Below are 21,996 nucleotides of genomic sequence, written 5' to 3'. Positions count from 1 at the left end.
CCTAAAGGAGACCAGTCCTGGGTGTTCATTGGAAGGAATGATGTTGAAGCTGAATCTCCAGTACTTTGGCCACCTCAGGAGAAGAGCTGACTCACTGGAAAAGATCCTGATGCTGGGAGGGATTGGGGGCAGGAGGAGAAGGGGATGACAGAGGATGAGATGGCTGGATGGCATCACCGATTTGATGGACATGAGTTTGAGTGAACTCCAGGAGTTGGTGATGGACAGGGAGGCCTGGCGTGCTGCAATTCGTGGGGTCACAAAGAGTCGGACATGAGTGAGCAACTGAACTGAACTTTCCCAGGCTTCAGGGTTGAAGTCTTTCTTCCTTTTGGTTTCTGCCCTCCTAAGGTTGGTCCAGTGGTTTGTGTAAGATTCTTTTAGGGTGAGATTTGTGTTGAGTTTTTGTTTGTTTGTTTTCCCTCTGATGGTCAAGGTTGAGTTAGATGGTAATCCTGTCTGTTGATGATTGGGTTGTATTTTTGTTTTGTTTTGTTTAGATGAGGCATCCTGCACAGGGTGCTACTGGTGGTTGGGTGATGCCAGGTCTTGTATTCCACTGGTTTCCTTTCTGTGAGTTCTCAGTATTTGATACTCCCTAGAGTCAGTTCTCTGGTAGTCTAGGGTCTTGGAGTCACTGCTCCCACTCCAAAGGCTCAGGGCTTGATCTCTTTTCAGGAATGAAGATTCCACAAGTGGTTTGTTATGGCATTAAGTGAGAATAAAACAAATATCCAAAAATGAGAAACCAAAGATGAACCACTGACAAATTGCAGTTAGAAAACCGGCAAATAATAATTAAAATAATGAAATATACACATATACATATACACCCAAGAGCAAAGAGAAAACAGTCCAACAAAAATAAAGTACAGTAGATTGACCCAGCGAACAAAGAAATAAAAAATTATATTTACCAGTTATAAGGACAAAGCTAACTAAAGCACAAACCGGAAAACAAAACTAAAGCAAGGTGCCAAGTGGGAAATAAAGCTATGAAAAGAAAAGTAACAAATATGTTGAGAGGAAAGGAAAGAAATAAAAGATAGAATAGATATGCAAAGTTAAATCGAGGTAGATGAAGAAGATTTATATACATTAAAGATTAACTTAAAGGGGAAAAGAACAGTAAGAAAGCCAAACAACGGAATAAATGTAGAAAAAATAATAACAGGTTTAAATATTTTAAATTGAAAAAAGAAATAAAAAAAAAAAAAGGAAAACTCCACAGAACTGCAAAGGCCCAACATAGAGGCAGAAGTTTATAACAATAATAAAAAATGTGACTGAGGAAAAAAAAAAAAGCTCAAAAGCTTAGATTTCATAGTGCCGATAAAATCGGCAACTCCAACAGAGGGGGGATAAAAGAGAAAAAAATCCAAAAAATCTACAGAGCAAGTGAAAACATAATAATAGACTTTTTTTTTTTTTTTTGAGTCACTTCTGTCAAGAATCCTTTCCTTCGCTTGGAGTTATAGTCCACCTCTCCTCCCTAGAATGCCCTTCAACACTGTGCTGATCTCTGGACCTGCTGTGGGGGCAGCTCAGATTCTAATCTGGTCCTACTCCTGTGTGTTCTTGCCTCAGAACTAGTGTGTTTTCTTTTGTGGGAGCTCTCAGTGCCCTTTTATATATTTCATAGAATTAATCTGCCTAGTAAATTGTGTGGATTTTATCTGCAGCTTGTACAGCTGGTGGGAAGGTTTTGGGTCTTCTTCCTTAGCCACATTGCCCCTGGGTTTCATTTGTGGATTTATTTCCACCTCTGCATGTGGGTCGTCCACTGGGGTTTGCTCCTGAGGCTGCCCTGGAGGACTTGGGTTTGCCACTGTGAGGGCCAGGTGTGGAGGTCGTGAAGCTGCTTGGGTTGCAGGGGTTCTGGCAGCACCAGGTAGCTCAGGGGAGTTGGCGGCTAGGGCAGCAGGAAATACAGTGCTCTAGAAGGGTATGGCACCCAGTGTTGGCCAATACGCTCCAGTATTCTTGCCTGGAGAACCCCACTGACAGAGAAGCCTGGCCGCCCACAGTCCACAGGGTCACAAAGAGTCGGACACTACCAAAGCGACCCTGTGCACATGGATGAAAGACTTTTTTTTGCCTGTGGCAGCTCTGCCCCAGTGAGAGTTGAGCATGAAGGTGGTGCAGCTGCTTGGCTTGAGGCGACCCTGGCAGCGCCAAGTGTGCAGGGACACAGACTGTCTCCATTGCAGGAGTTATGGCCCTATCAGAGTCTTTTTTCGAGCCTCTTGTAGCTGGCGATCAGAAGGCCTCTTTGGCCAGTGTTTCTCCATAACTCTGCCCATTCAGATACTTAGAGGGCTCCCTCGCCTGGGGTCCTTCTCTGTTGTTAGATGTATCAGGCACACAGAGGGGGCCCCTCTGACTGGGGTCCTACTCTGTAAATCGGCGCATCAGGCACTTACAGGAGCACCCTGGGTGGGGTCCTGCTCTGTAGTTCAGTGCATCAGCGTTTGACAGGCCAGCCTCTCCATTGTTCACCTGCCAGTGCTGGCGTGTGGGGAGAGAGAGGCTATGATGACGGCTCCACCCACTGCGTGTGACTCAGCAGTATCACCTTGCTCCCATGGCTGCCCGGCTTTTCCCCACAAGCATTTCCCACCACAATCTCTCCCCTCACATCCCCTCAATCGATCTCTCCGTAGTCATCAGCAGCTCCCACCCCGGGATTGCTCCACAATCCCTAAACTCCAGCTCCTAGCCGCTGTGTCTTCCAGAGGACCTGCGTCCCAGTCTGGGGTATGTATGGCTGTGGCAAGGACTGTCTGAGTCTCATTCCATTTAGGCTGCCGCAGATCAGCTGTTTCCCTCTCAGCCCTAAATGTCTCTCCTCTGATGTGGGGATCGGACCCCTGCTTTAGTCCCCCACCCGCCGAGGTTCAGCCCTACTAACACTCCTGTTTTTCCCCATAGTTCCTTCATGCTACTGAGTTTCGCGTGGTTCTATATAGTCTTTTCCACTGGTCAGGCACTCCTGTCTGCTCTCAGCTGGTGTTCCGCATGCACTTCTGTGTCTGAAGGTGTGTTCCTGATGTATCTGTGGAGAGAGATGTACTCCACATCCACCTACTCCTCTGACAGTTCGTTCTCTCCTACACCAGTGGTTCTTAACGGGGTGGGGAGTAGGATTATGCCACCCTGGGGACATGTGACAATATCTGGGATGAGTGCTGTTGTCATAGCCAGAGGGAGGGGGGAAGGCTCTATGGCTCCAGTGGGTGGAGGCCTGGGGAACTGCCAAGCCTGCAATGCCCTGTGTGGCCCCCACTGCACAGAACCAGCAGGCCCTTGTGTCCATGGGGTTGAGGTGGAGAACCCTGAACTGTGATGTCAGCTTCTTGGGCAGGAGCCACATGTTCCACGTCAGGGTCCCTCCACTGAGTGCCTCACCCCGGGGGGTTCATCGGTGGATGAAAGTTTGTCAGTAAACTGTCTGGCAGAGTGAATGGGGCTTGGAGAAGGGATGGACCTGTAGGGGGCTATTTCTACCCAACTCACAAATACTGAACAAAGGATACACCAGGACTGAGTAAGGCGTGTGGAACTGAATCTGACCCCCTCTCTGAGCGTGCTGCCCACTCCCTGATGGACGAGGTGTGTGCAGAGACAAGTGACTGAGAAGGAGGGAGGAAAATGCGGACGAGCCAAGTGCTCTGGGCAACAAGCAACCAACAAAGAAGGGAGGGTGGGCCTGGCTTTCGGGGAATTGGTGGGATGACTCCAAATGACCTGCTGCTCAGGATTAGGAGCACTCAGTTTCTTTTATCTGCAGTAATCACTTAATCACCCAAATCATCCTTAAGTTGGGTGTTGTGGGTTACCCTGTGTTCCCTCAAAGTTCAAATGTTATACTAATCCTAAGAACCTCAGAATGTGACTTCATTTCGATACAGGACCTTTAAGGAGATGACTCATTTAAAACAAGTTCTTTAGAGTGACCCTAATCCAATATGAAATAGCCTCTTGATGAGGGTGAAAGAGGACAGTGAAAAAGCTGGCTTAAAACTCAACATTCAAAAATCTAAGATCATGGAATCTGGTCCTATCACTTCATGGCAAATAGAAGGGGACAATGTGGAAACAGTGACAGATTTTATTTTCTTGAGCTCCAAAATCACTGTGGATGGTGACTGCAGCCATGAAATTAAAAGACACTTGACCCTTGGAAGAAAAGTTATGACAAACCTAGACAGTGTATTAAAAAGTAATGACATCATTTTGCTGACAAAGGTCCGTCTAGTCCAAGCTATAGTTTTTCCAGCAATCATCATTTATGGATGTGAGATTTGGACCATAAAGAAGGAGCATTGAAGAATTAATGCTTTCAAATTATAGTGTTGGAGAAGATGCTTGAGAGTCCCTTGGACAGCAAGGAAATCAAACCAGTCAATCCTAAAGGAAATCAACCCTGAATATTCTTTGGAAGAACTGATGCTGAAGCTGAAGCTCTAACACTTTGGCCACCTCATGCGAAGAATCAGCTCATTGGAAAAGACCCTGATGCCTGGAAAGATTGAAGGCAGGAGGAGAAGGGGGTGACAGAGGATGAGATGGTTGGATGGCATCACCGACTTAACGAACAGGAGTTTGAGCAAACTCCAGGAGATAGTGAAGAACAGGGATCCTGGTGTGCTGCAGTCCATGGGGTCACAACAAATCGAACATGACTTAGCAACTGAACAACAACAGCAATCCAATATGAACGGTGTCCTTTCAAAGAGGAGAAGTTGGGACCAAGACACAAGCAGGGAAGGCAATGTGAAGGCCCAGGGTGAAAATGGCATCTGCAAGTCAAGGGAAGAGCCCGAGACAGACATTCCCTAGCAGCCCCAGAAGGAACCAGCCCTGGCCACACCTTGATCTTGACGTTTGGCTTCCAGAGTGTGAGAGAATGAATGTCTGTTGCTTAAGCTGCACTGTCTGTGTACTTTGTTATGCAGCTCTAGCCAGGAAACACGCTGGGCTAGGACAGTTCTAAGTGCCAGGGATTAGTGGGCTATTAAGGGTAAGGCAGTTGCAGGGAACCTGGACTGAGTTGAGCAAGGGGTGTGGGCTGCAGGGAGAGATGACACTGACTTTATTCCAGGAGGGTGAGACTCAAAACCCAAATGCAGGACAGCTATGTCCTGAGTTTTGGTGTTTCCCTGATTTTGAAGGGCTAGAGTACAAAATATATACTGAAGTTTGTGCTGTGTGTGTGCAAGTGTGCTAAGCCGGTTGTGTCTGACTCTGATCCTATGGACTGGAGCCTGCCAGGCTCCTCTGTCCATGGGATTCTCCAGGCAAGAATGCTGGAGTGGGTTGCCATTTCCTTCTCCAAGGGATCTTCCTGACCCAGGGACTGAACTCCCATGTCTCTTACATCTTCCGCATTGACAGGTGGGTTCTTTACCACTAGTGCCGCCTGGGAAGCCCTGAGTTTCATGCTGACTGTTATCAAATGGAAGCCCAACACGTGGCACATAAAACCACGAGAGACAATCCACGTGTCCCCACCCCACCGTGGGCACAGCGGGCTGTCTCAGCTCCCCTCGGACGCCCCTAGCCTCTGCCTGAAGTCCAGGACATGCCCTTCTCTCCTGGGACAGGCTTGCTGCCTAGTCAGTTTCAGATTCTGCCTGCAATGCAGGAGACCTGGGTTCGATCCCTGGGTTGAGAAGATCCCCTGGAGAAGGAAATGGCAACTCACTCCAGTATCCTTCCCTGGAGAATCCAATGGACAGAGGAGTCCATAGGGTCAGGAAGAGTCAGACACAACTGAGCGACTTTCATTTTCACTTTTCAGCCTCAGAGAAGGCAAACAACCACGCGGGGGAGCTAGGCTTTCTTTTCTCGCACTGATACTTACATCTCATCCTCAAAGCAGATCTTGGCGTATTTGTCCCTGCCACCCCCGCTGAGCAACCGGTAAGCGTAGGTGTCTGCAGGACACGGGGACCAGTGGTCACATTTTTGCCTTTTTGGGGTTGGGGCTGCAACAAACAGGAATATAACAGTTAGCACCACACAGTATTGATCAGGAGAAGCCACTGCTTGGCCATGAATGGCAGTTTGTCTGTCCTAGGACTTCATATTGGCAAATCTCAGGAGTGGTAGAGGGCTTCTCAGGTGGCTCAGATGGTGAAGAATCCACCTACAACACAGGAGACCTCGGTTTAATCCCTGGGTTGGGAAGATCTCCCAGAGGAGGGAATGGCCTCCCATGCCAGTAGTGGTAGAGGAAAACTGGGAAGATGTGAAGCTAATTGAACATGCTTTTGTCTTCAAATAGCAAATATGCAAAAGGAGGGGATGCTGAGCAGGCGGAACCATTTAAAAGGAGTTGGGAATCACTCTTAGTTGTTAAGCGTGCTGGTGAACCAACCAGTAGCCTATGGAACATCTATCCAGCTTCTGAATTTACATACCTGAAACACACACACACACACACATTCCTGACCACTGTTAGTCTTGCCCCCAGGCCACAGGTGCAAGACCTTGTACCAAGGCCAGAAGTAGAGCCCAGAAACAAGGTCACCCCATCGTTGCCAAAAGCCACCCCTTAATCCTCATGAACAGGCTTTCTGACCCCATATTAGGCAAAAATGCCCTTCCCAGTGCTCACCCTAACCAATCAACTAATGCCACCCTTCCAGCAGGAATTTTCTTTGTCTTGAGGCTACAAAAATTGGCTACTAACCCACGAAAGGGGTCGGCTCTCCCTGGTCTGTCAGGAGGGATCGGCCTGCTAGCTCGCAGCACCCACATTATCTCTGCTCTTTGGTCTGTATAAACTCACTCCCTTCTGAGATGCTCTGTCTGGAAACTCTTTTCCAACCCATGTTCGGACTGCCTCCACAACACCACTCTGGCCCTGGCTGACCCCTCTCCTTTCCCTTAAGCCTGAGACACTGCGGTTTTCTGCCTGGGCTGCTATGTCAGTGGTGGCAGGCCCTGGAGATGTCTTGCCCAGCAATAGAGGGCAGCAGTCGGGGAGGGTGGGGTCAGCCAGCCCTGGGCACTACCTGCATCTCCCACTACTGGGTGCCTGTTGCCATCACTTGTGTCTCCCTCCTTTCACAGGTATGGCTATCTGTCATCACCCACAGAACCCAGAGTCTTGTGTTGGGCTCAAATTGTAATCCTGAGTCTCCAGAAAAAAAAAAAAAATCAGAAAATGCTCCCACTCCTCCTGTTTGAGTGGGGACTGCCTTATGGATCCCTCCAGTGCTCTTCTGTTTCATCTACCTGAATGAAAGTTCAGCCGGCAGAGTGGCTGGGAGGCTCTGCTGGGGGAGTGAGGACTACCCATGAGTGCTGTGATGGCTGAGTGCCATGGGGCTGAGCTGGACCAGGGCTGAGCTGCTTGGGGATCATGGGGATGCTGGTGCATGCCTATTCCTGGTGCCCAGGAGGCCACAGCATTCTTGGGGGGAGTGCACCCCAACATCGCACTTAGCTCTTCACATCTTTCTTCCCCTCACTTGCGCTACCCCCATCACCAAAGCTCCAACCCACCTTGCACTGTCCAGCTTGCCCTGTTTTATTTTCTTTTGCTTAGCCCTCATCACTGTTTAACATCCCGTAGTTCCTTTTTCAAAAGCTTCTCCGTGAGGACAAGGATGTCATCCGCTTATTTTCACTGCACCCCCAGCACCTAGTGGGTGTGCAGCACAAGCAGCTGCTCCATCAACATGTTGAACAAATATGTAATGGAGCAGGACCCTATGGGGGTCTTTCTGGGCCAGATCCCCACCCTCCCCCTGGCCCCAGAGTCCTCTGCCTGCCTCTTGTCTGTAGAAAAGCTTAGTCTCCCAGGACTCCCCAGAGCCACAAAAGCCTGACTCAAGAATTAATGATCAAAGGTATGTGATTTTATAGTGACAAAAGTAGCAGTTGGGCCAGGAGAATTGGTGACAGTTCAAACAGTAAATCAGCCAAATGGCAGTGACAGAATCTTAAGTTCCTCCCTGAAGTACACAACAGGGGTAACAGTGTCTCATGCACGTCACTGAGTTGTTTTACAGCTTCTAAAACTACCACCAAAAGGAAGAGGTTAACTACCCAATGGCCACTGTGTGTGTTTTAAGTTGCTTCAGTCGTGTCCGACTCTTTGTGACCCATGGACTGTATCCCACCAGGCTTCTCTGTCCATGGGATTCTTCAGGCAAGAATACCGGAGTGGGTTGCCGTGCCCTCCTCCAGGGCATCTTCCCTGCCCAGGAATTGAACCCACATCTCTTACATCTACCTGCACCGGCAAGCAGGTTCTTTACCACTAGTGCCACCTGGGAAGCCACCCGACGACCATTCAGAGCATGTATATTCCAGACCTACTGGAGCCTCAGGAGTGACTACGTTAACCCCTGGTACCTTGCCCTGTTACCTCACTATCAGCCAATCAGAGAACTGTGCAGAAGTTGAGCATGTACTCTAAGGCTCTCTCCCTCATGTTGCCTTTAAAAATGCTTCCCTGAAACCCACCAGGAAGTTCTAGTCTTTTGAGCACTAGCTGCCTGGACTCCTTGCTTTGCACCTGGAATAAATGCTGTACTTCCCGGCGGTGCAACCCAGTGTCAGCAGATTGGCTTTACTGCTGGAAGGTGAGCAAATCAAGGTTTGGTTCAGTAACAAATGAATGGACATCTGGCCCTTTGATGAGGCAGAAACCTGTACTTACTTTGGCAGAAAACTCAAGAGCCACTGAACCTGTTCCCCCACTACAAAAGGGATGAGCAATCTGGAGTCAGGGCTTTCTGTACATGTGCTACAGCAGCTCTGGTTTGCTTTTAGTAATAACAAAGGACCTTGGGATTTTATCTTTTTAAATCTAATTTCTGAAGAAAAAAATTGAACGTAATAGACAAAAAGAAGGGAAAAAGTCTTATGTATTATTCTAAGTAATCATCACTGTTTTTCTTCTGGACTTTTCTATGCCTGCAGAGGACATCTGCAAAGTTGGAAAACATGGATTAACAATATATAAACAGTTTATCTATAATATATATGAACATATATGTCACCTTACTCACATTTTCATAGATTATAATATACTAAATACATTTTTTCTTAATCTCCAGTTACCTAAATTTAAAGCAAGTTGTCCAACTATTAACATGTGAAAGTGCTATAAATATAGTATCTTCTCAATGTTTCTCGGTTTTGAACATGAAAGTGTATTTATTTTAGTTTTTAAAAAAATTAATGATAATGCTCATTACTTTGAATTCAGGGGTAGTTTATCTAAAAACACACTGAGCATAATATTAAAACTGTAACTAACACAGTGCCTAAAGTCTGCTTCCAGACTTTGCTGATATCCTGAGTATGTACAGTTGGTTCCTGACTTATGATGGTTCATCTTTACGATGATGTGAAAGAAATATGAATTCAGAGAAAACTATACTTTGAATTGTGAATTTCTATCCTTTCCCAGGGCTTCTCTGGTGGCTCAGTGGTAAAGAATCCGAATATTCATTGGAAGGACTATTGCTGAAGCTTCAATACTTTGGCCACATGATGTGAAGAGCTGACTCACTGGAAAAGACCCTGATGCTGGGAAAGATTGAGGGCAGGAGGAGAAGGGGACGATAGAGGATGAGATGGTTAGGCAGCATTGCCGACTCAATGGATATGCATTTGAGCAAACTCTGGGAGATAGTAAAGGACATAGGAACCTGGCATGCTGCAGTGCATGGGGTCACAGAAAGTGGACACGACTTAGTGACTGAACAACAACAACCATCCTCTCCCACCTAGTGCTGTGTGGTCCAGCGCCTCTGTAATGCTGGACAGTGGCAGTCACAGCTCCTCCCAGTCAACCACACGATCACAAAGGTGAATAACCGGTATGTGGACAGCCATTCTTTTTTTTTTGTTTTCAGCAAATTACAGGAGATAATCAACACAATTATAAATAGACTTTGTGATAGATGAGTTTGCCCACCTGTCGGCTAATGTACATGGGCTGTGCCCAGTTAAGGTAAACTTGGCTAAGCTAGGATGTTCAGGTGTATTAAATACATTTTTGACCTGTGATATTTTCAACTTATGATAGGTTTATTGGGATGCAACTCTATTGTTAAGTCAAGGAAGCAGGACTTCCCCGGTGGTCCAGTGGTTAAGAATCAGCCTGCCACTGTAGGGGACTTGGATTTGATACCTCCTCCGGGAAGATCCTACATTCACAGAGTAGCCACAACTACTGAACCCACAAGCCACAATTACTGAAGCTTGCATGCCTAGAGCCTGTGCTCCGCAAGGAGAGCAGTCACTGCAATACGAGGCCCCCACTTGCTGCAACTAGAGAAATCTCACGAGCAGCAATGAAGACCCAGCACAGGCCCCAAAAACATAAGTCAAGGAAGCTCTGTACTCAGTCTAGAGAGGACACTCCTAAAGTGGGATCCACGTGCATCCTGCCTGCATTTCTCTTCCCGAGGACACAGACTTGACCCTGCTGTTCTTGACAGGACTTCTTTGAGATTCACTGTACCAGCCCCCTGCTCGTGGAGAAAGGCAACATTTCCAGGCCCTCTGCCATCATCACCATGCTGTCGGGTGCCCTGGTGACATAACCCGCTTGTCCTCACCGAGTGCTGGGCGTGCAGACAGCTATGGTGTGACCAGGAAGATGGAAGGTCTAATACGGCCCAACCCCGGTGTTGCTTAAAATATCCCAAGGTCATGGGGACACTGTACCTCCTGACCTCCAGTGGAAGTGGCAGTTTGGAGACAGAATGAGAGCAGATTAGTATGGGAGGCAGGGCATGGAACCAGAAACGATATTTTACTCTATTTTTAAGCCAACTGGAAAAACAGAAGCAAACAGGGCCTGGTAACATCACAAATAAGTGGGACAAATATTCCCACAGGGTGAAAGAGGCAGCCTGTCTTCCGGAACCTGGGCAAAGCATCATCCACGCTGCTTCTGAGGGTTCATGGTTACCAACAAAGTCCTGGGTGTAACCAACCATGTTCTCAGCCATTAACCCTGTGCCCACTCCAGTGTTCTTGCCTGGAGAATCCCAGGGACGGAGGAGCCTTGTAGACAGCCATCCATGGGGTCGCACAGAGTCGAACATGACTGAAGCGACTTAGCAGCAGCAGCAGCAGCTGTCTCCTGAGCAGGCCTGCTCTGTAAGAGATTCCATGATGCAACCCAGAAAGCAGAGAGAAGTTAAATTCAGGAGAGGAATGCAACTTCTGAGTAACAGGGAAGGAGAAGGCCATAAGGCAAGAGAGCCCGTTTTGCAAAAATGTTGGGAAGATTTAAAAAATAACCTGTGTTTTTATGATTCAGCTAAGGGCCGTGCCTGCAAACATATCAAATGCAGTTTTATGTATTTACTATGATTTCAATAAGATTCAAATACATTTTTATGTTGAGAAAATAGTAGTGAGTGGTTTCCTTTTTATGGAAGAATTGCTCAATGGCACCTCACTCCAGTACTCTTGCCTGGGAAATCCCACGGACAGAGGAGCCTCGTAGGCTACAGTCCATGGGTTCACTAAAAGTCGGACATGACTGAGTGACTTCACTTTCACTTTTCACTTTCATGCATTGGAGAAGGAAATGGCAACCCACTCCAGTGTTCTTGCCTGGAGAATCCCAGGGGCAGGGGAGCCTGGTGGGTTGCCATCTACAGGGTCACACAAAGTCGGACACAACTGAAGCGACTTAGCAGCAGCAGCAGCAGCAGCAGCTCATAGTTGATTTACAATGTTGTGATAGTTTCAGGTGTACGGCAAAGTGCTTCAGTCATATATATATATGTGTGCCCTGATAGCTCAGTTGGTAAGAATCCGCCTGCAATGCAGGAGACACTGGTTCGATTCCTGGGTTGGGAAGATCCCCTGGAGAAGGAATAGGCTACCCACTCCAGTATTCTGGCCTGGAGAATCCCATGGACTGTATAGTCTGTGGGGTTGCAAAGAGTCGGACATGACTGAGCGACTTTCACTTCATATATATATATGCATATTTGTTGTTCAGCTGCTAAGTCATATTGGACTCTTTGTGACCCCATGAACTACAGTATGCCTGTATACATATACATTATAATAATTAATATATATTATATACATCATATATTAATATATAACATATAAATGCATATTAATATATAGTATCTATTAATATATGTATCTATTAATATATACTTCTACCAGTGGAGTCATATATATAGTAATATTAATATACTTTATCATTATAGTTTATTAAAGTATAATACTATATTAAATATATATTAGTATAGTATATTAAATTATATAGGATATTAATTATATTATATAATATGTTAAATATATCAAATACATTATACATACTATATATAGTATATTAAATGATAGTATATTAAAGTATGGTATATTAATATATTAAAGTGTTAATATACTTTATTAATATATTAATATAATATAGTGTTTTTATATAATATATACACTATATATTATATTTAATATGTATTATATATACATATTTATGGGCTTCCTTGGTAGCCCAGATGGTAAAGAATCTGCCTGTAGTATGGGAGGCCTGACTTTGATCCCTGGGTTGGGAAGATCCCCTGAAGAAGGAAATGGCAACCCACTTTAGAATTTTTACCTGGAGAATCCCTTGGACAGAGGAGCCTGGCGGGCTACAGTCCATGGGGTCACAAACAGTGCCTAACACTTTCACTTTCGTACACATATATTAAATATATATATATATATATATATATATATATATATATAAAAAGTTTATTTCTCCTAGAAATAAGCTGTGTCACTGAGCCAGCGGGCAGTCACTCCACGCCCTTCTTTTCTCAGCTCTGGCAGCAACAGGCTCTTGAGCCCCAGGTCTGGCCTCTGCGTGCCCCTGCATGACAGGCGCCCAAGGCAGGAGCGGCAGGCTGCCAGCTGAGAGCAGGTGGAAGGAAAGCGGGAGCTGGCAGTTCTCTGAGAAGCACAGCTGCACAACGGCCTAGTGTGCTTGGGCACCAGGGAGTTGGAGTTCCTCCCCTCAACTGGCCCTTGTTCCTCCTCTTGCCCATCAGAAAGAAAAATAAGGACAGCCCTCCCTCCTCTCTCCGTGGATTCCACATCTTGGACTCGACCAACCAGGAACTGGAAAGATTTTTAAAAATTCCTGAAAGACCCGAAAAGCAAAACTTGAATTTGCATCTGGCAGGCAATGCTTTACATAGCATTTACATTGTATTTACAACTGTTGACATGTCATTTACATTGTACTAGGCATTGTATGTAACCTAGCTATGATTTAAAGTATGTAGGAGGGCTATTAAGACAGCAAATCCTCAGAGTTCTCATCACAATTTATTTTTCTATTCATCACAATTTTTTTTCTATATTTTTACCTTTGTGTTTAAATGAGATGGTGAATATTTACTAACTTGTGCCATCACATGATGTATGTAAGTCATGCTGCACACCTTAAACTTAAACTTGGTTGTTTAGTCACTCAGTCATGTCTGACTCTTTGCGACCCCATGGACTGTAGCCCGCCAGGCTCCTCTGTCCATGGGATTATCCAGGCAAGGATACTGGAGTGGGTTGCCATGCCCTTCTCCAGGGGATCTTCCTGACCCAGGGACTGAACCCATGTCTCTTGCATTGCCGGGTGGATTTTTTACTACTGACCACCAGAGAAGCCTCCAAACGTATCCAGTGCTGTATATCAATTATGGGATTCCCTGCTAGCTCAGCTGGTAAAGAATCTGCCTGTATATCAATTATATCGCAACAAAATTGAAAGAAAAAGAGATGAAGTATAAAGGAGGATGTGGGTGGGTAACATGCAGAAATTGTGCCATTTTATATAAGGCACCTGAGCATCTATCTGCAGAGGTCCTGGAATCAATCTCCCACAGATAGGAGGGATGAATGTAGTTGTCTCAATTGGGCTTGACGTTCCAAAGGTCATTGGAAGCCTAAGAAATGCTAGTTACAGTGGCAACTTGCCACTTTGTGCCTGTCCCACTGGGAAACTTGGAAAGCTGGGAAGTGCGCGTGTTGCTGAGGATGGCGGGAGCCAGGAACCAGCTCTGGAAAGCTGTCAGGCTCGACTGAGTCATCTGAACTGACAGTTGCGCTGTGGTTCCACTCCTGGGTATGTAAATACCAAAAAAAGTTTCAGCCATGTCCACGAGGAGACCTGTGGGGATGTCTGCTACAGAGCATCTGTGTGGTGACAAGCTGAAGGCAACGGGGAGCTGTCCCCCACTCCCAAAAGAGAAAGAGGAAAATGCGAGGACTCAAGCCCCAGGCACCATGCAGCCTGAGCAGACTCAGAGGGGAGGCACCCACAGCCAGACAGGGCCTCCGGCATGGTGCTGAGTGACACCAAGAACCAGGTCCTTGCAGCACCGAAATGCATGCCTGCAAGACAGGTGTTCAACAGAAGGGTGTCATTAGATGCATCAGAGGGCTGGGGGACGGTGGGTGATGTCGGAGAGGGAAGTGGGGATAAAGGGAGAAATAAGTAAAATGAGAGAGCAAGGAGGAAAGTGGGGGATAGGATGGATTAGGAGATTAGGATTGACATATATACACTACTGTGTATAAGATACACATTAATAATGTATGTATCAAATAGCTGAGAAAAGAAGAGAAGCTAAAGGCAAAGGAAAAAAAGAAAGATATACCCACCTGAATGCAAAGTTCCAAAGAAAGGCAAGGAGAGATAAGAAAGCCTCCTTCAGTGATTGATGCAAAGAAATAGGAGAAAACAATAGAATGGGAAAGACTAGAGATCTCTTGAAGAAAATTAGATACCAAGGGAACATTTCATGCGAAGACGGGCTCAATAAAGGACAGAAATGGTATGGACCTGACAGAAGCAGAAGATATTAAGAAGAGGTGCCAAGAATACACAGAAGAACTGTACAAAAAAGATCTTCATGACCCAGATAACCATGATAGTGTGATCACACACCTGGAGCCAGACATCCTAGAATGTAAAGTCAAGTGGGCCTTAGGAACCATCACTATAAACAAAGCTAGTGGAGGTGATGGAATTCCAGCTGAGCTATTTCAGGTCCTAAAGATGATGCTGTTAAAGTGCTGCACTCAATGTGCCAGCAAATTTGGAAAACTCAGCTGTGGCCACAGGACTGGAAAAGGGCAGTTTTCATTCCAATCCCAAAGAATGTTCAAACTACCGCACAACTGTACTCATCTCACACACTAGCAAAGTATGCTCAAAATTCTCCAAGCCAGGTATCAATAGTATGTGAACTGTGAACTTCCAGATGTTCAAGATGGATTTAGAAAAGGCAGAGGAACCAGAGATCAAATTGCCAACATTCACTGGATCATTGAAAAAGCAAGAGAGTTCCAGAAAAACATCTACTTTTGTTTTATTGACTATTCCAAAGCCTTTGACTGTGTGGATCACAACAAACTGTGGAAAATCTTAAAGAGACGGGAACACCAGACCACCTGACCTGCCTCTTGAGAAATCTCTATGCAGGTCAGGAAGCAACAGTTAGAACTGGACATGGAACAACAGACTGATTCCAGTTTGGGAAAGGGGTACCTCAAGGCTGTATATTGTCACCCTGCTTATTTAACTTACATGCAGAGTACATCATGAGGAACGCTGGGCTGGATGAAGCACAAGCTGGAATCAAGATTGGTGGGAGAAATATCAATAACCTCAGATATGCAGATGACACCACCCTTATGGAAGAAAGCAAAGAAGAACGAAAGAGCCTCTTGATAAAAGTGAAAGAGAGTGAAAAAGCTGGCTTAAAACTCAACATTCAAAAAACAAAGATCATGGCAGCCAGTCCCATCACTTCATGGCAAATAGATGGGGAAACAGTGGAAGCAGTGACAGACTTTATTTTGGGGGGCTCCAAAATCACTGCAGATGGTGACTGCAGGCATGAAATTGAAAGACGCTTGCTCCTTTAAAGAAAAGCTATGACCAACCTAGGCAGCTTATTAAAAAAGCAGAGGCATTATTTTGCTGATAAAGGCCCATCTAGTCAAAGTTATAGTCTTTCCAGTAGTCATGTATGGATATGAGAGTTTGACTATAAAGAAAGCTGAGCACTGAAGTATTGATGCTTTCGAACTGTGGTGTTGGAAAAGACTCTTGAGAGTCCTTTGGACTTCAAGGGGATAAAACTAGTCAATCCTCAGGGAAATCAGTCCTGAATATTCATTGGAAGGCTGATGCTGAAGCTGAAACTCCAATACTTTGGCCACCTGATGTGAAGAACCGACTCATTGGAAAAGATCCTGATGCTGGGAAAGATTGAAGGCAGGAGGAGAAGGGGATGACAGAGGATGAGATGGTTGGATGGCATCACCGACTCAATGGACATGGGTTTGAGCAATCTCCAGGAGTTAGTTATGGACAGGGAAGCCTGGCATGCTGCAGCCCATGGGGTCGCAAAGAGTCAGACAGGACTGAGCAACTGAACTGAACTGAACTGAACTGAATATATAAAATGGGCTTCCCTGATGTTGCAGTGTAAAGAATCCACCTGCCAATGTAGGAGACCCAGGTTCGATCCCTGGGTCAGGAAGATCCCCTGGAGAAGGAAATGGCAACTGGCTCCAGTATCCTTGCCTGGAAAATTTTATGGATAGAGGAGCCTGGTGGGCTACGTCCATAGGGTCGCAAAGAGTTAGACACGACTGAGGGACGGAGCACAAACACGTGCATGAGATAGATAATTGATGAGAACCAAGTGTAGAGCCCAGGGAACTCTACTCAGTATAATTCAAGGAAGGGATATATGTATATATGTGACTGATTCACTTTGCTGTATAGCAGAAACTAAGGCAACACTGTATTTTTTCCCAATACTTAAAAAAAAATTAATTAGTTAATTAAATGAGGGTGGCCTGGTCTATGGCAGGTCACCTCTACTCCTAGTCCAGAGGTTCTGACCGCTGAAGATGGTTGTCCTCCTGCTCTCTGTCCCTCCCTGGCTCCACCTGTGCTTGCCTCACATCCATCCACTCACCTGCCTGACCTTCCTTCCTACGACACTTGTCCAGGGCCCACCTAGTGATTGTTCTTATTAAAGGGGCAGTGAGGGGCCTGCCCCTCTGCTTGTTTCCCTGGTAACTGATGAGCCCACCTGGTTCAGTGTCCCCTGTAACTGATAACCTCCCCCTGCCACCAGGACCTGCTCCCTTGGCAGCACAGGGAGTGTGGGTGTCCCCCAAGACCCTGCCTCCAATGTGTGAGCTGCCCATCCATTAAACCAATGATGTCTGTGTTGCTGACTCTGGGTGCTTTCTTGGGTCTTGAAACTGGGCGAGTGCAGGGCTTGTAGGCCTGCTGGGGGACAGCCCTACAGGGAGGAAATGAAGGAGTGGGTCAAGGAGGAGAGACGTGGGAAGCCTTACCCCTCAGGGGGAGGGAGACTGTGTGTCTGTCCTGTCCTGGAGGCAAGCACAGAACCTTCCACGAAGTCCTAATATCCCCATGAAATATGAGAAGGGGGATGCAAGGGTTAATAGTTACCTGTCGATCTGGCTATGCCATGAGAAGAATAGCACAGGTAAAGAATAAAAGCCAGATATAGCAACTAAGTATAATCTAAACAAAAAGTACATCAGGCTGATTAGTTGGGGTTGTCATGCTTTGCTAAGCTAAGGAGGAACATGGTGTGGACCTTGGAACGCCAGGTCAGCGCAAGTTCAAAAAGCTTGTGTACACACTGATGGTTCTTCCAATGTTCCTGCGAAGATTGCTGACCCCCAGCTGTGTGATGCCTTGGTGCTAGAAGGTAACATAAAAGTACAGAGAAGAGCATTAACTCTGGGATGTGACTGGGGGCATAGGAACATTGTTATCTAAAACCCAGATACTTCCTGCATGCCAAGAGCTCAATAAAAGCAACGTGAAATCAGTCAGCAGGGCTCTTGATTCTAGAGGTCATCAGTCCCCTGGTCTCATCTTTAAAATACCAATACAGTATACTAACACATATATATGGAATTTAGAAAGATGGTAACGATGATCCTATACACGAGACCGCAAAAGAGACACAGATGTGTAGAACAGTCTTCTGGACTCTGGGAGAAGGCAAGGGTAGGATGATTTGAGAGAATAGCATTGAAACATGTAAATTATCATATGTGAAATAGATCACCAGTCCAGGTTCGATGCATGAGACAGGGTGCTCAGGGCTGGTGCACTGGGATGACCCTGAGGGGAGGGATGGGATGGGGAGAGAGGCGGGAGGGGGGTTCAGGATGGGGAACACATCTACACCCATGGCTGATTCATGTCAATGTATGGCAGAAACCACTACAATATTCCAAAGTAATTAGCCTCCAATTAAAATGAATAAATTAATTAAAAAACGTTAATTCTGTCTCTAGTTTCCTTTTTCCAAACTGTGCGTTAACCACTTTCAATCCCTACCTGCTGCTCTGGCTGCAGCAAGTGGTGCCCAACGTGGGGCTCAAAAGTGAAGGATCGCCGAGAAGGAAGCTAAAGTTGAACAATCATAGCAGGGTCTCGCGGAAGAGTGGGGTGAGGCATCTGGAAATCCCCCTTGGCAGTAACGCTCTCTCAGGCATTGAAACCCGGGTTAAGCACGGGAAATTCAAAAAGGTCGGAACAATACCCACCGTATTGCCTTGTAAGGCAGCTTTTGAAAGAGGTGGGTCGGCGGGGTGGAGGAGGGGACAAAAATCAGTGAGGGCCGGCTATTGAAGCTTTTACAAACCTTTGAGAAACGTTGCTGGCGGTTCCCTTCTTTAGATTAAGGAACATGGGAGAAGGTAGGTAGGGAATTAGAGAAACTTCTTTGCAAGGGAGTGCCCTTGCCTGCACCTATCTGGTCAACTTGGACACTAATAAAATCCGCTTTGGAACCTCTTCCAACCCCTAAAAGCTCAGAAGGGAGTGAGGATGAATGTGAAACCCCATGAGAGGGAGGACCTGAGTATACAGAGCCCGAGGGGGTAGAACCAGCTGCAGATCCTTCTGTGCCTTTGTTTAAGAAAGGAATTTGCTCGGCCTCCTCTTCTTCCCCCTCTTGTCTTAACTGCTGGAGCGGCTCCAGCTTTTGCTTCTTTAGGACAGACAGCAGTCTGTCTCCCCTCCAGAAAGGTTTTGTGGCAGCCTCGACAGGAGGGGTGATTTGGAGGTTATGGCTATGGCATTTCCATTGACAATAGATGAACGGATAGCTCCTGGGACAGATCCTAATAATCCTAGTGGGGTGAGGCTATACACAAGCAGATTCAAAATATTAAAGGAACGTAAGCAAGCTGTTCAGAATTATGGAGTAAATTCTCCTTTCACCATGGGAATAGCGCAGGGACTAGCTGAGGGTTCCTGTTTGATAAAGGCAGCTCATGACCAAGTCAGGTAGATCCCCATCTCTTCAGATCAACTGATAGGCAATGGAAATTGGGGGAGAACTCAAGATCAAGTGCTTAGGGAAGATCAGGCTATAGAACAGGTGAGGCGACTCTACATTAAGAGCCTGGGAGAAAATAGAGGTTAAAGGACAGGCTTTCTTTAAGAGAAGACCTCACTGCTCCAGAGAGACAATCCCTGCTGGAACAACATCTTATCAGTCAGGCTACCTCTGTCATTAGAGCCCATTTGAACACGCTTTGGTTTCTTTTTTAGCTATGAAACTATGACTACAAAAAAGAGAGATGACATTTTTGACACTGAATGGCCAGGATATGCTTCAGACTCCAGAGAAAACTGGTTAAAATCTTTTTTGAAATTGCAAAACCGGTTCTTCTTGCATGTACAGTTAAGAAAAAGTTGACTTGTTAAAATACTTTTTTGGAGCTCCAATTCTGCCTGAGAAACAAAAACGCGCCTGGGAAGAAACCTGGTTAACTCTTATCGTGTCCTTGGGATACACAGCCCACTCTATCTGGGACTCCAGCCATGAACAAATTGGTAGCACTCAAACCAAGAAAAAAAAGAAGAGGTAAAGAGACATTTTAAATTTCAAGAGGAAAACTGTGAAATCTGTCTGGCTGTCTAAATTTATCTGTATCTCAGTGTGTGTCTTTGTTTTAGGATAGTATGAGGTTAACTTATAAATGAGCTCTATTTAATTTCAGGTTCACATGAACTGAGAAATATTCAATATTATTATCTAACATTAATGTTTTGTTTGTTAAGCTAATTATGTCTTGAGTCATCAACATTGTGTAATACTTTGATTGTGCCTAGGCTTAATGTAAACTAAATTTGTCGACAAGGAAAGTAACTCGAGTGAAGAAACTTCAAAAATAACACACATATACAAATATATATGAGATGAAAACTTTTAGATAAACTCTACTAAAAATAATTATATTTTAGAAATGTCTATCTAAAATAATCTGAGGGCTGGGGTAACTTAAATTTCTAGGGTTGTGCTAAACTAAATGATAACAGTTTATTAAATAGCTAGGTCATTTCCAAACAAATTAAGATTTTGAAACATTAATTACTGAACACTAACAGAGAAACTAGAGATTTTGGATTATTAATAAATATGTTTAGTGCCATCCTGAGATGTTCTCTGTTAAAAAAAATTTAAAACTGGTATTTATGTTCACCAATCTACAAAATGCTAAGATAAAAGACAGTTCATGGTTTAAGGAAAATGAGATTTATATTTTTAATAAAAAAGGTATGAAAAATAAAAGTACAGTCTATTAAAAAAGAAGTGAGCCTAAACTTACAGGTGGTGATTTGCTAAATAGATAAATGAAGTGATAAATACAAAAAGATGTAAAAAAGGTTTGTAGCAAGTGAAAGGAGAGTTTTGTGCATGGTACATTTTGTTAAGACATTAAACTGCCTTTGAAGTCTTATTGTTACTTTGACTAAGTAAAAAAACTATTATTTCACAGTGAATATAAGCTGGTACCAAGCTGGAATTTGGTTTTCTCTTAAAGAACAAAGTTTGGAATGTGGCTTTTGATAACAGATTATATAAATTTCTTTGTCTTTAAGTGATTCATCAGTTCAGTTCAGTCGCTCAGTCGTGTCCGACTCTTTGTGACCCCATGAATCGCAGCATGCCAGGCCTCCCTGTCCATCACCAACTCCCAGAGTTCACTCAGACTCATGTCCATCGAGTCAGTGATGCCATCCAGCCATCTCATCCTCTGTCGTCCCCTTCTCCTCCTGCCCCCAATCCCTCCCAGCATCAGAGTCTTTTCCAATGAGTCAACTCTTTGCATGAGGTGGCCAAAGTACATACTTGCTTATAAAATCTTTTGCTACTTTGATAAAATGAATGAGTGTTATTTCACAGTGATCTATGGAGACTATGGCCCACATGGACAAAGATCATTCTGCTTCTACAAAATTAACCCCTCATCAGGAAATTTAAAAAGGATAAACAATGGTTATAAACCGAGCAGTCAGGGCTACGGGAAGTCCAAGACGGCCACTAGGCTTTTCCTGTGTCCCTTTCAAACCTCACTTTTATGTCATAAACTAAAGCCTTTCCTGGCTTCAGGGTTGATATCTCACAATAGAAAAAAAAAAAAAAAGGTTAAAATGTGTTTTCTACAATCTCCAGTGACTGGGTCATCCACTTTGCAGGACAGGTCATACAGACATTCCAAAAAACTTTACAAACTTCTTGCCAACTATCGTTTTTACTGATGTCCTTGGTCGTCAGGCAAGGGCCACAGAACGAAGGGATTAGTTACATGAGACTGAACAGACTGCTGAATATGACTACCATTCTCATGACTTTTCGTCTGACATATTACTGGCTTCTAATTTTTGTTTTCAGAAATAAAACTTCTCCTCAAGTCACTGATGGTTTAAAACAATTTAGTGATTTACACCTGTGGGTAAAATTAAAACATTTTCCCTTTTCTCTTTACCTTGTCCCTCCGGAAACTGGAGACATTTGGGTTGTGAACAGCCTCATCAAGGTAAAAAGGACTGTCTCCAGACATTTACAAAAATCTCAGAGTATACTTAGGATTTCTAGAAGAAATATCCACCCAACTGATGGCAGGCCTATGACATCTGTTTCACTGAAT

The 21,996-nt window shown here is 45.0% G+C and overlaps 1 protein-coding gene across 3 annotated transcripts in view; it reads right to left on the bottom strand.

Moving 5' to 3' along the window:
* The window catches only part of LOC138435968 (beta-secretase 2), a 236,949-nt gene that overhangs the window by 24,584 nt on the left and 190,369 nt on the right, over positions 1-21,996 (bottom strand). For all 3 annotated transcript variants that reach the window (XR_011255308.1, XM_069581304.1, XM_069581326.1), the window contains one exon: positions 5,867-5,990. Coding sequence is in view for 2 of the 3 variants with exons in the window: in XM_069581304.1 (XP_069437405.1) it covers positions 5,867-5,990 (124 nt within the window). In the remaining variant the exon portion in view is untranslated. The remainder of the gene's footprint in view (positions 1-5,866; positions 5,991-21,996) is intronic.

Source organism: Ovis canadensis, chromosome 1, assembly GCF_042477335.2.
Source record: "Ovis canadensis isolate MfBH-ARS-UI-01 breed Bighorn chromosome 1, ARS-UI_OviCan_v2, whole genome shotgun sequence".
NCBI lineage: Eukaryota > Metazoa > Chordata > Mammalia > Artiodactyla > Bovidae > Ovis > Ovis canadensis.
The sequence above is the reverse complement of the archived record's forward strand: the minus strand, read 5'-3'. Positions and strand labels throughout refer to the sequence as shown.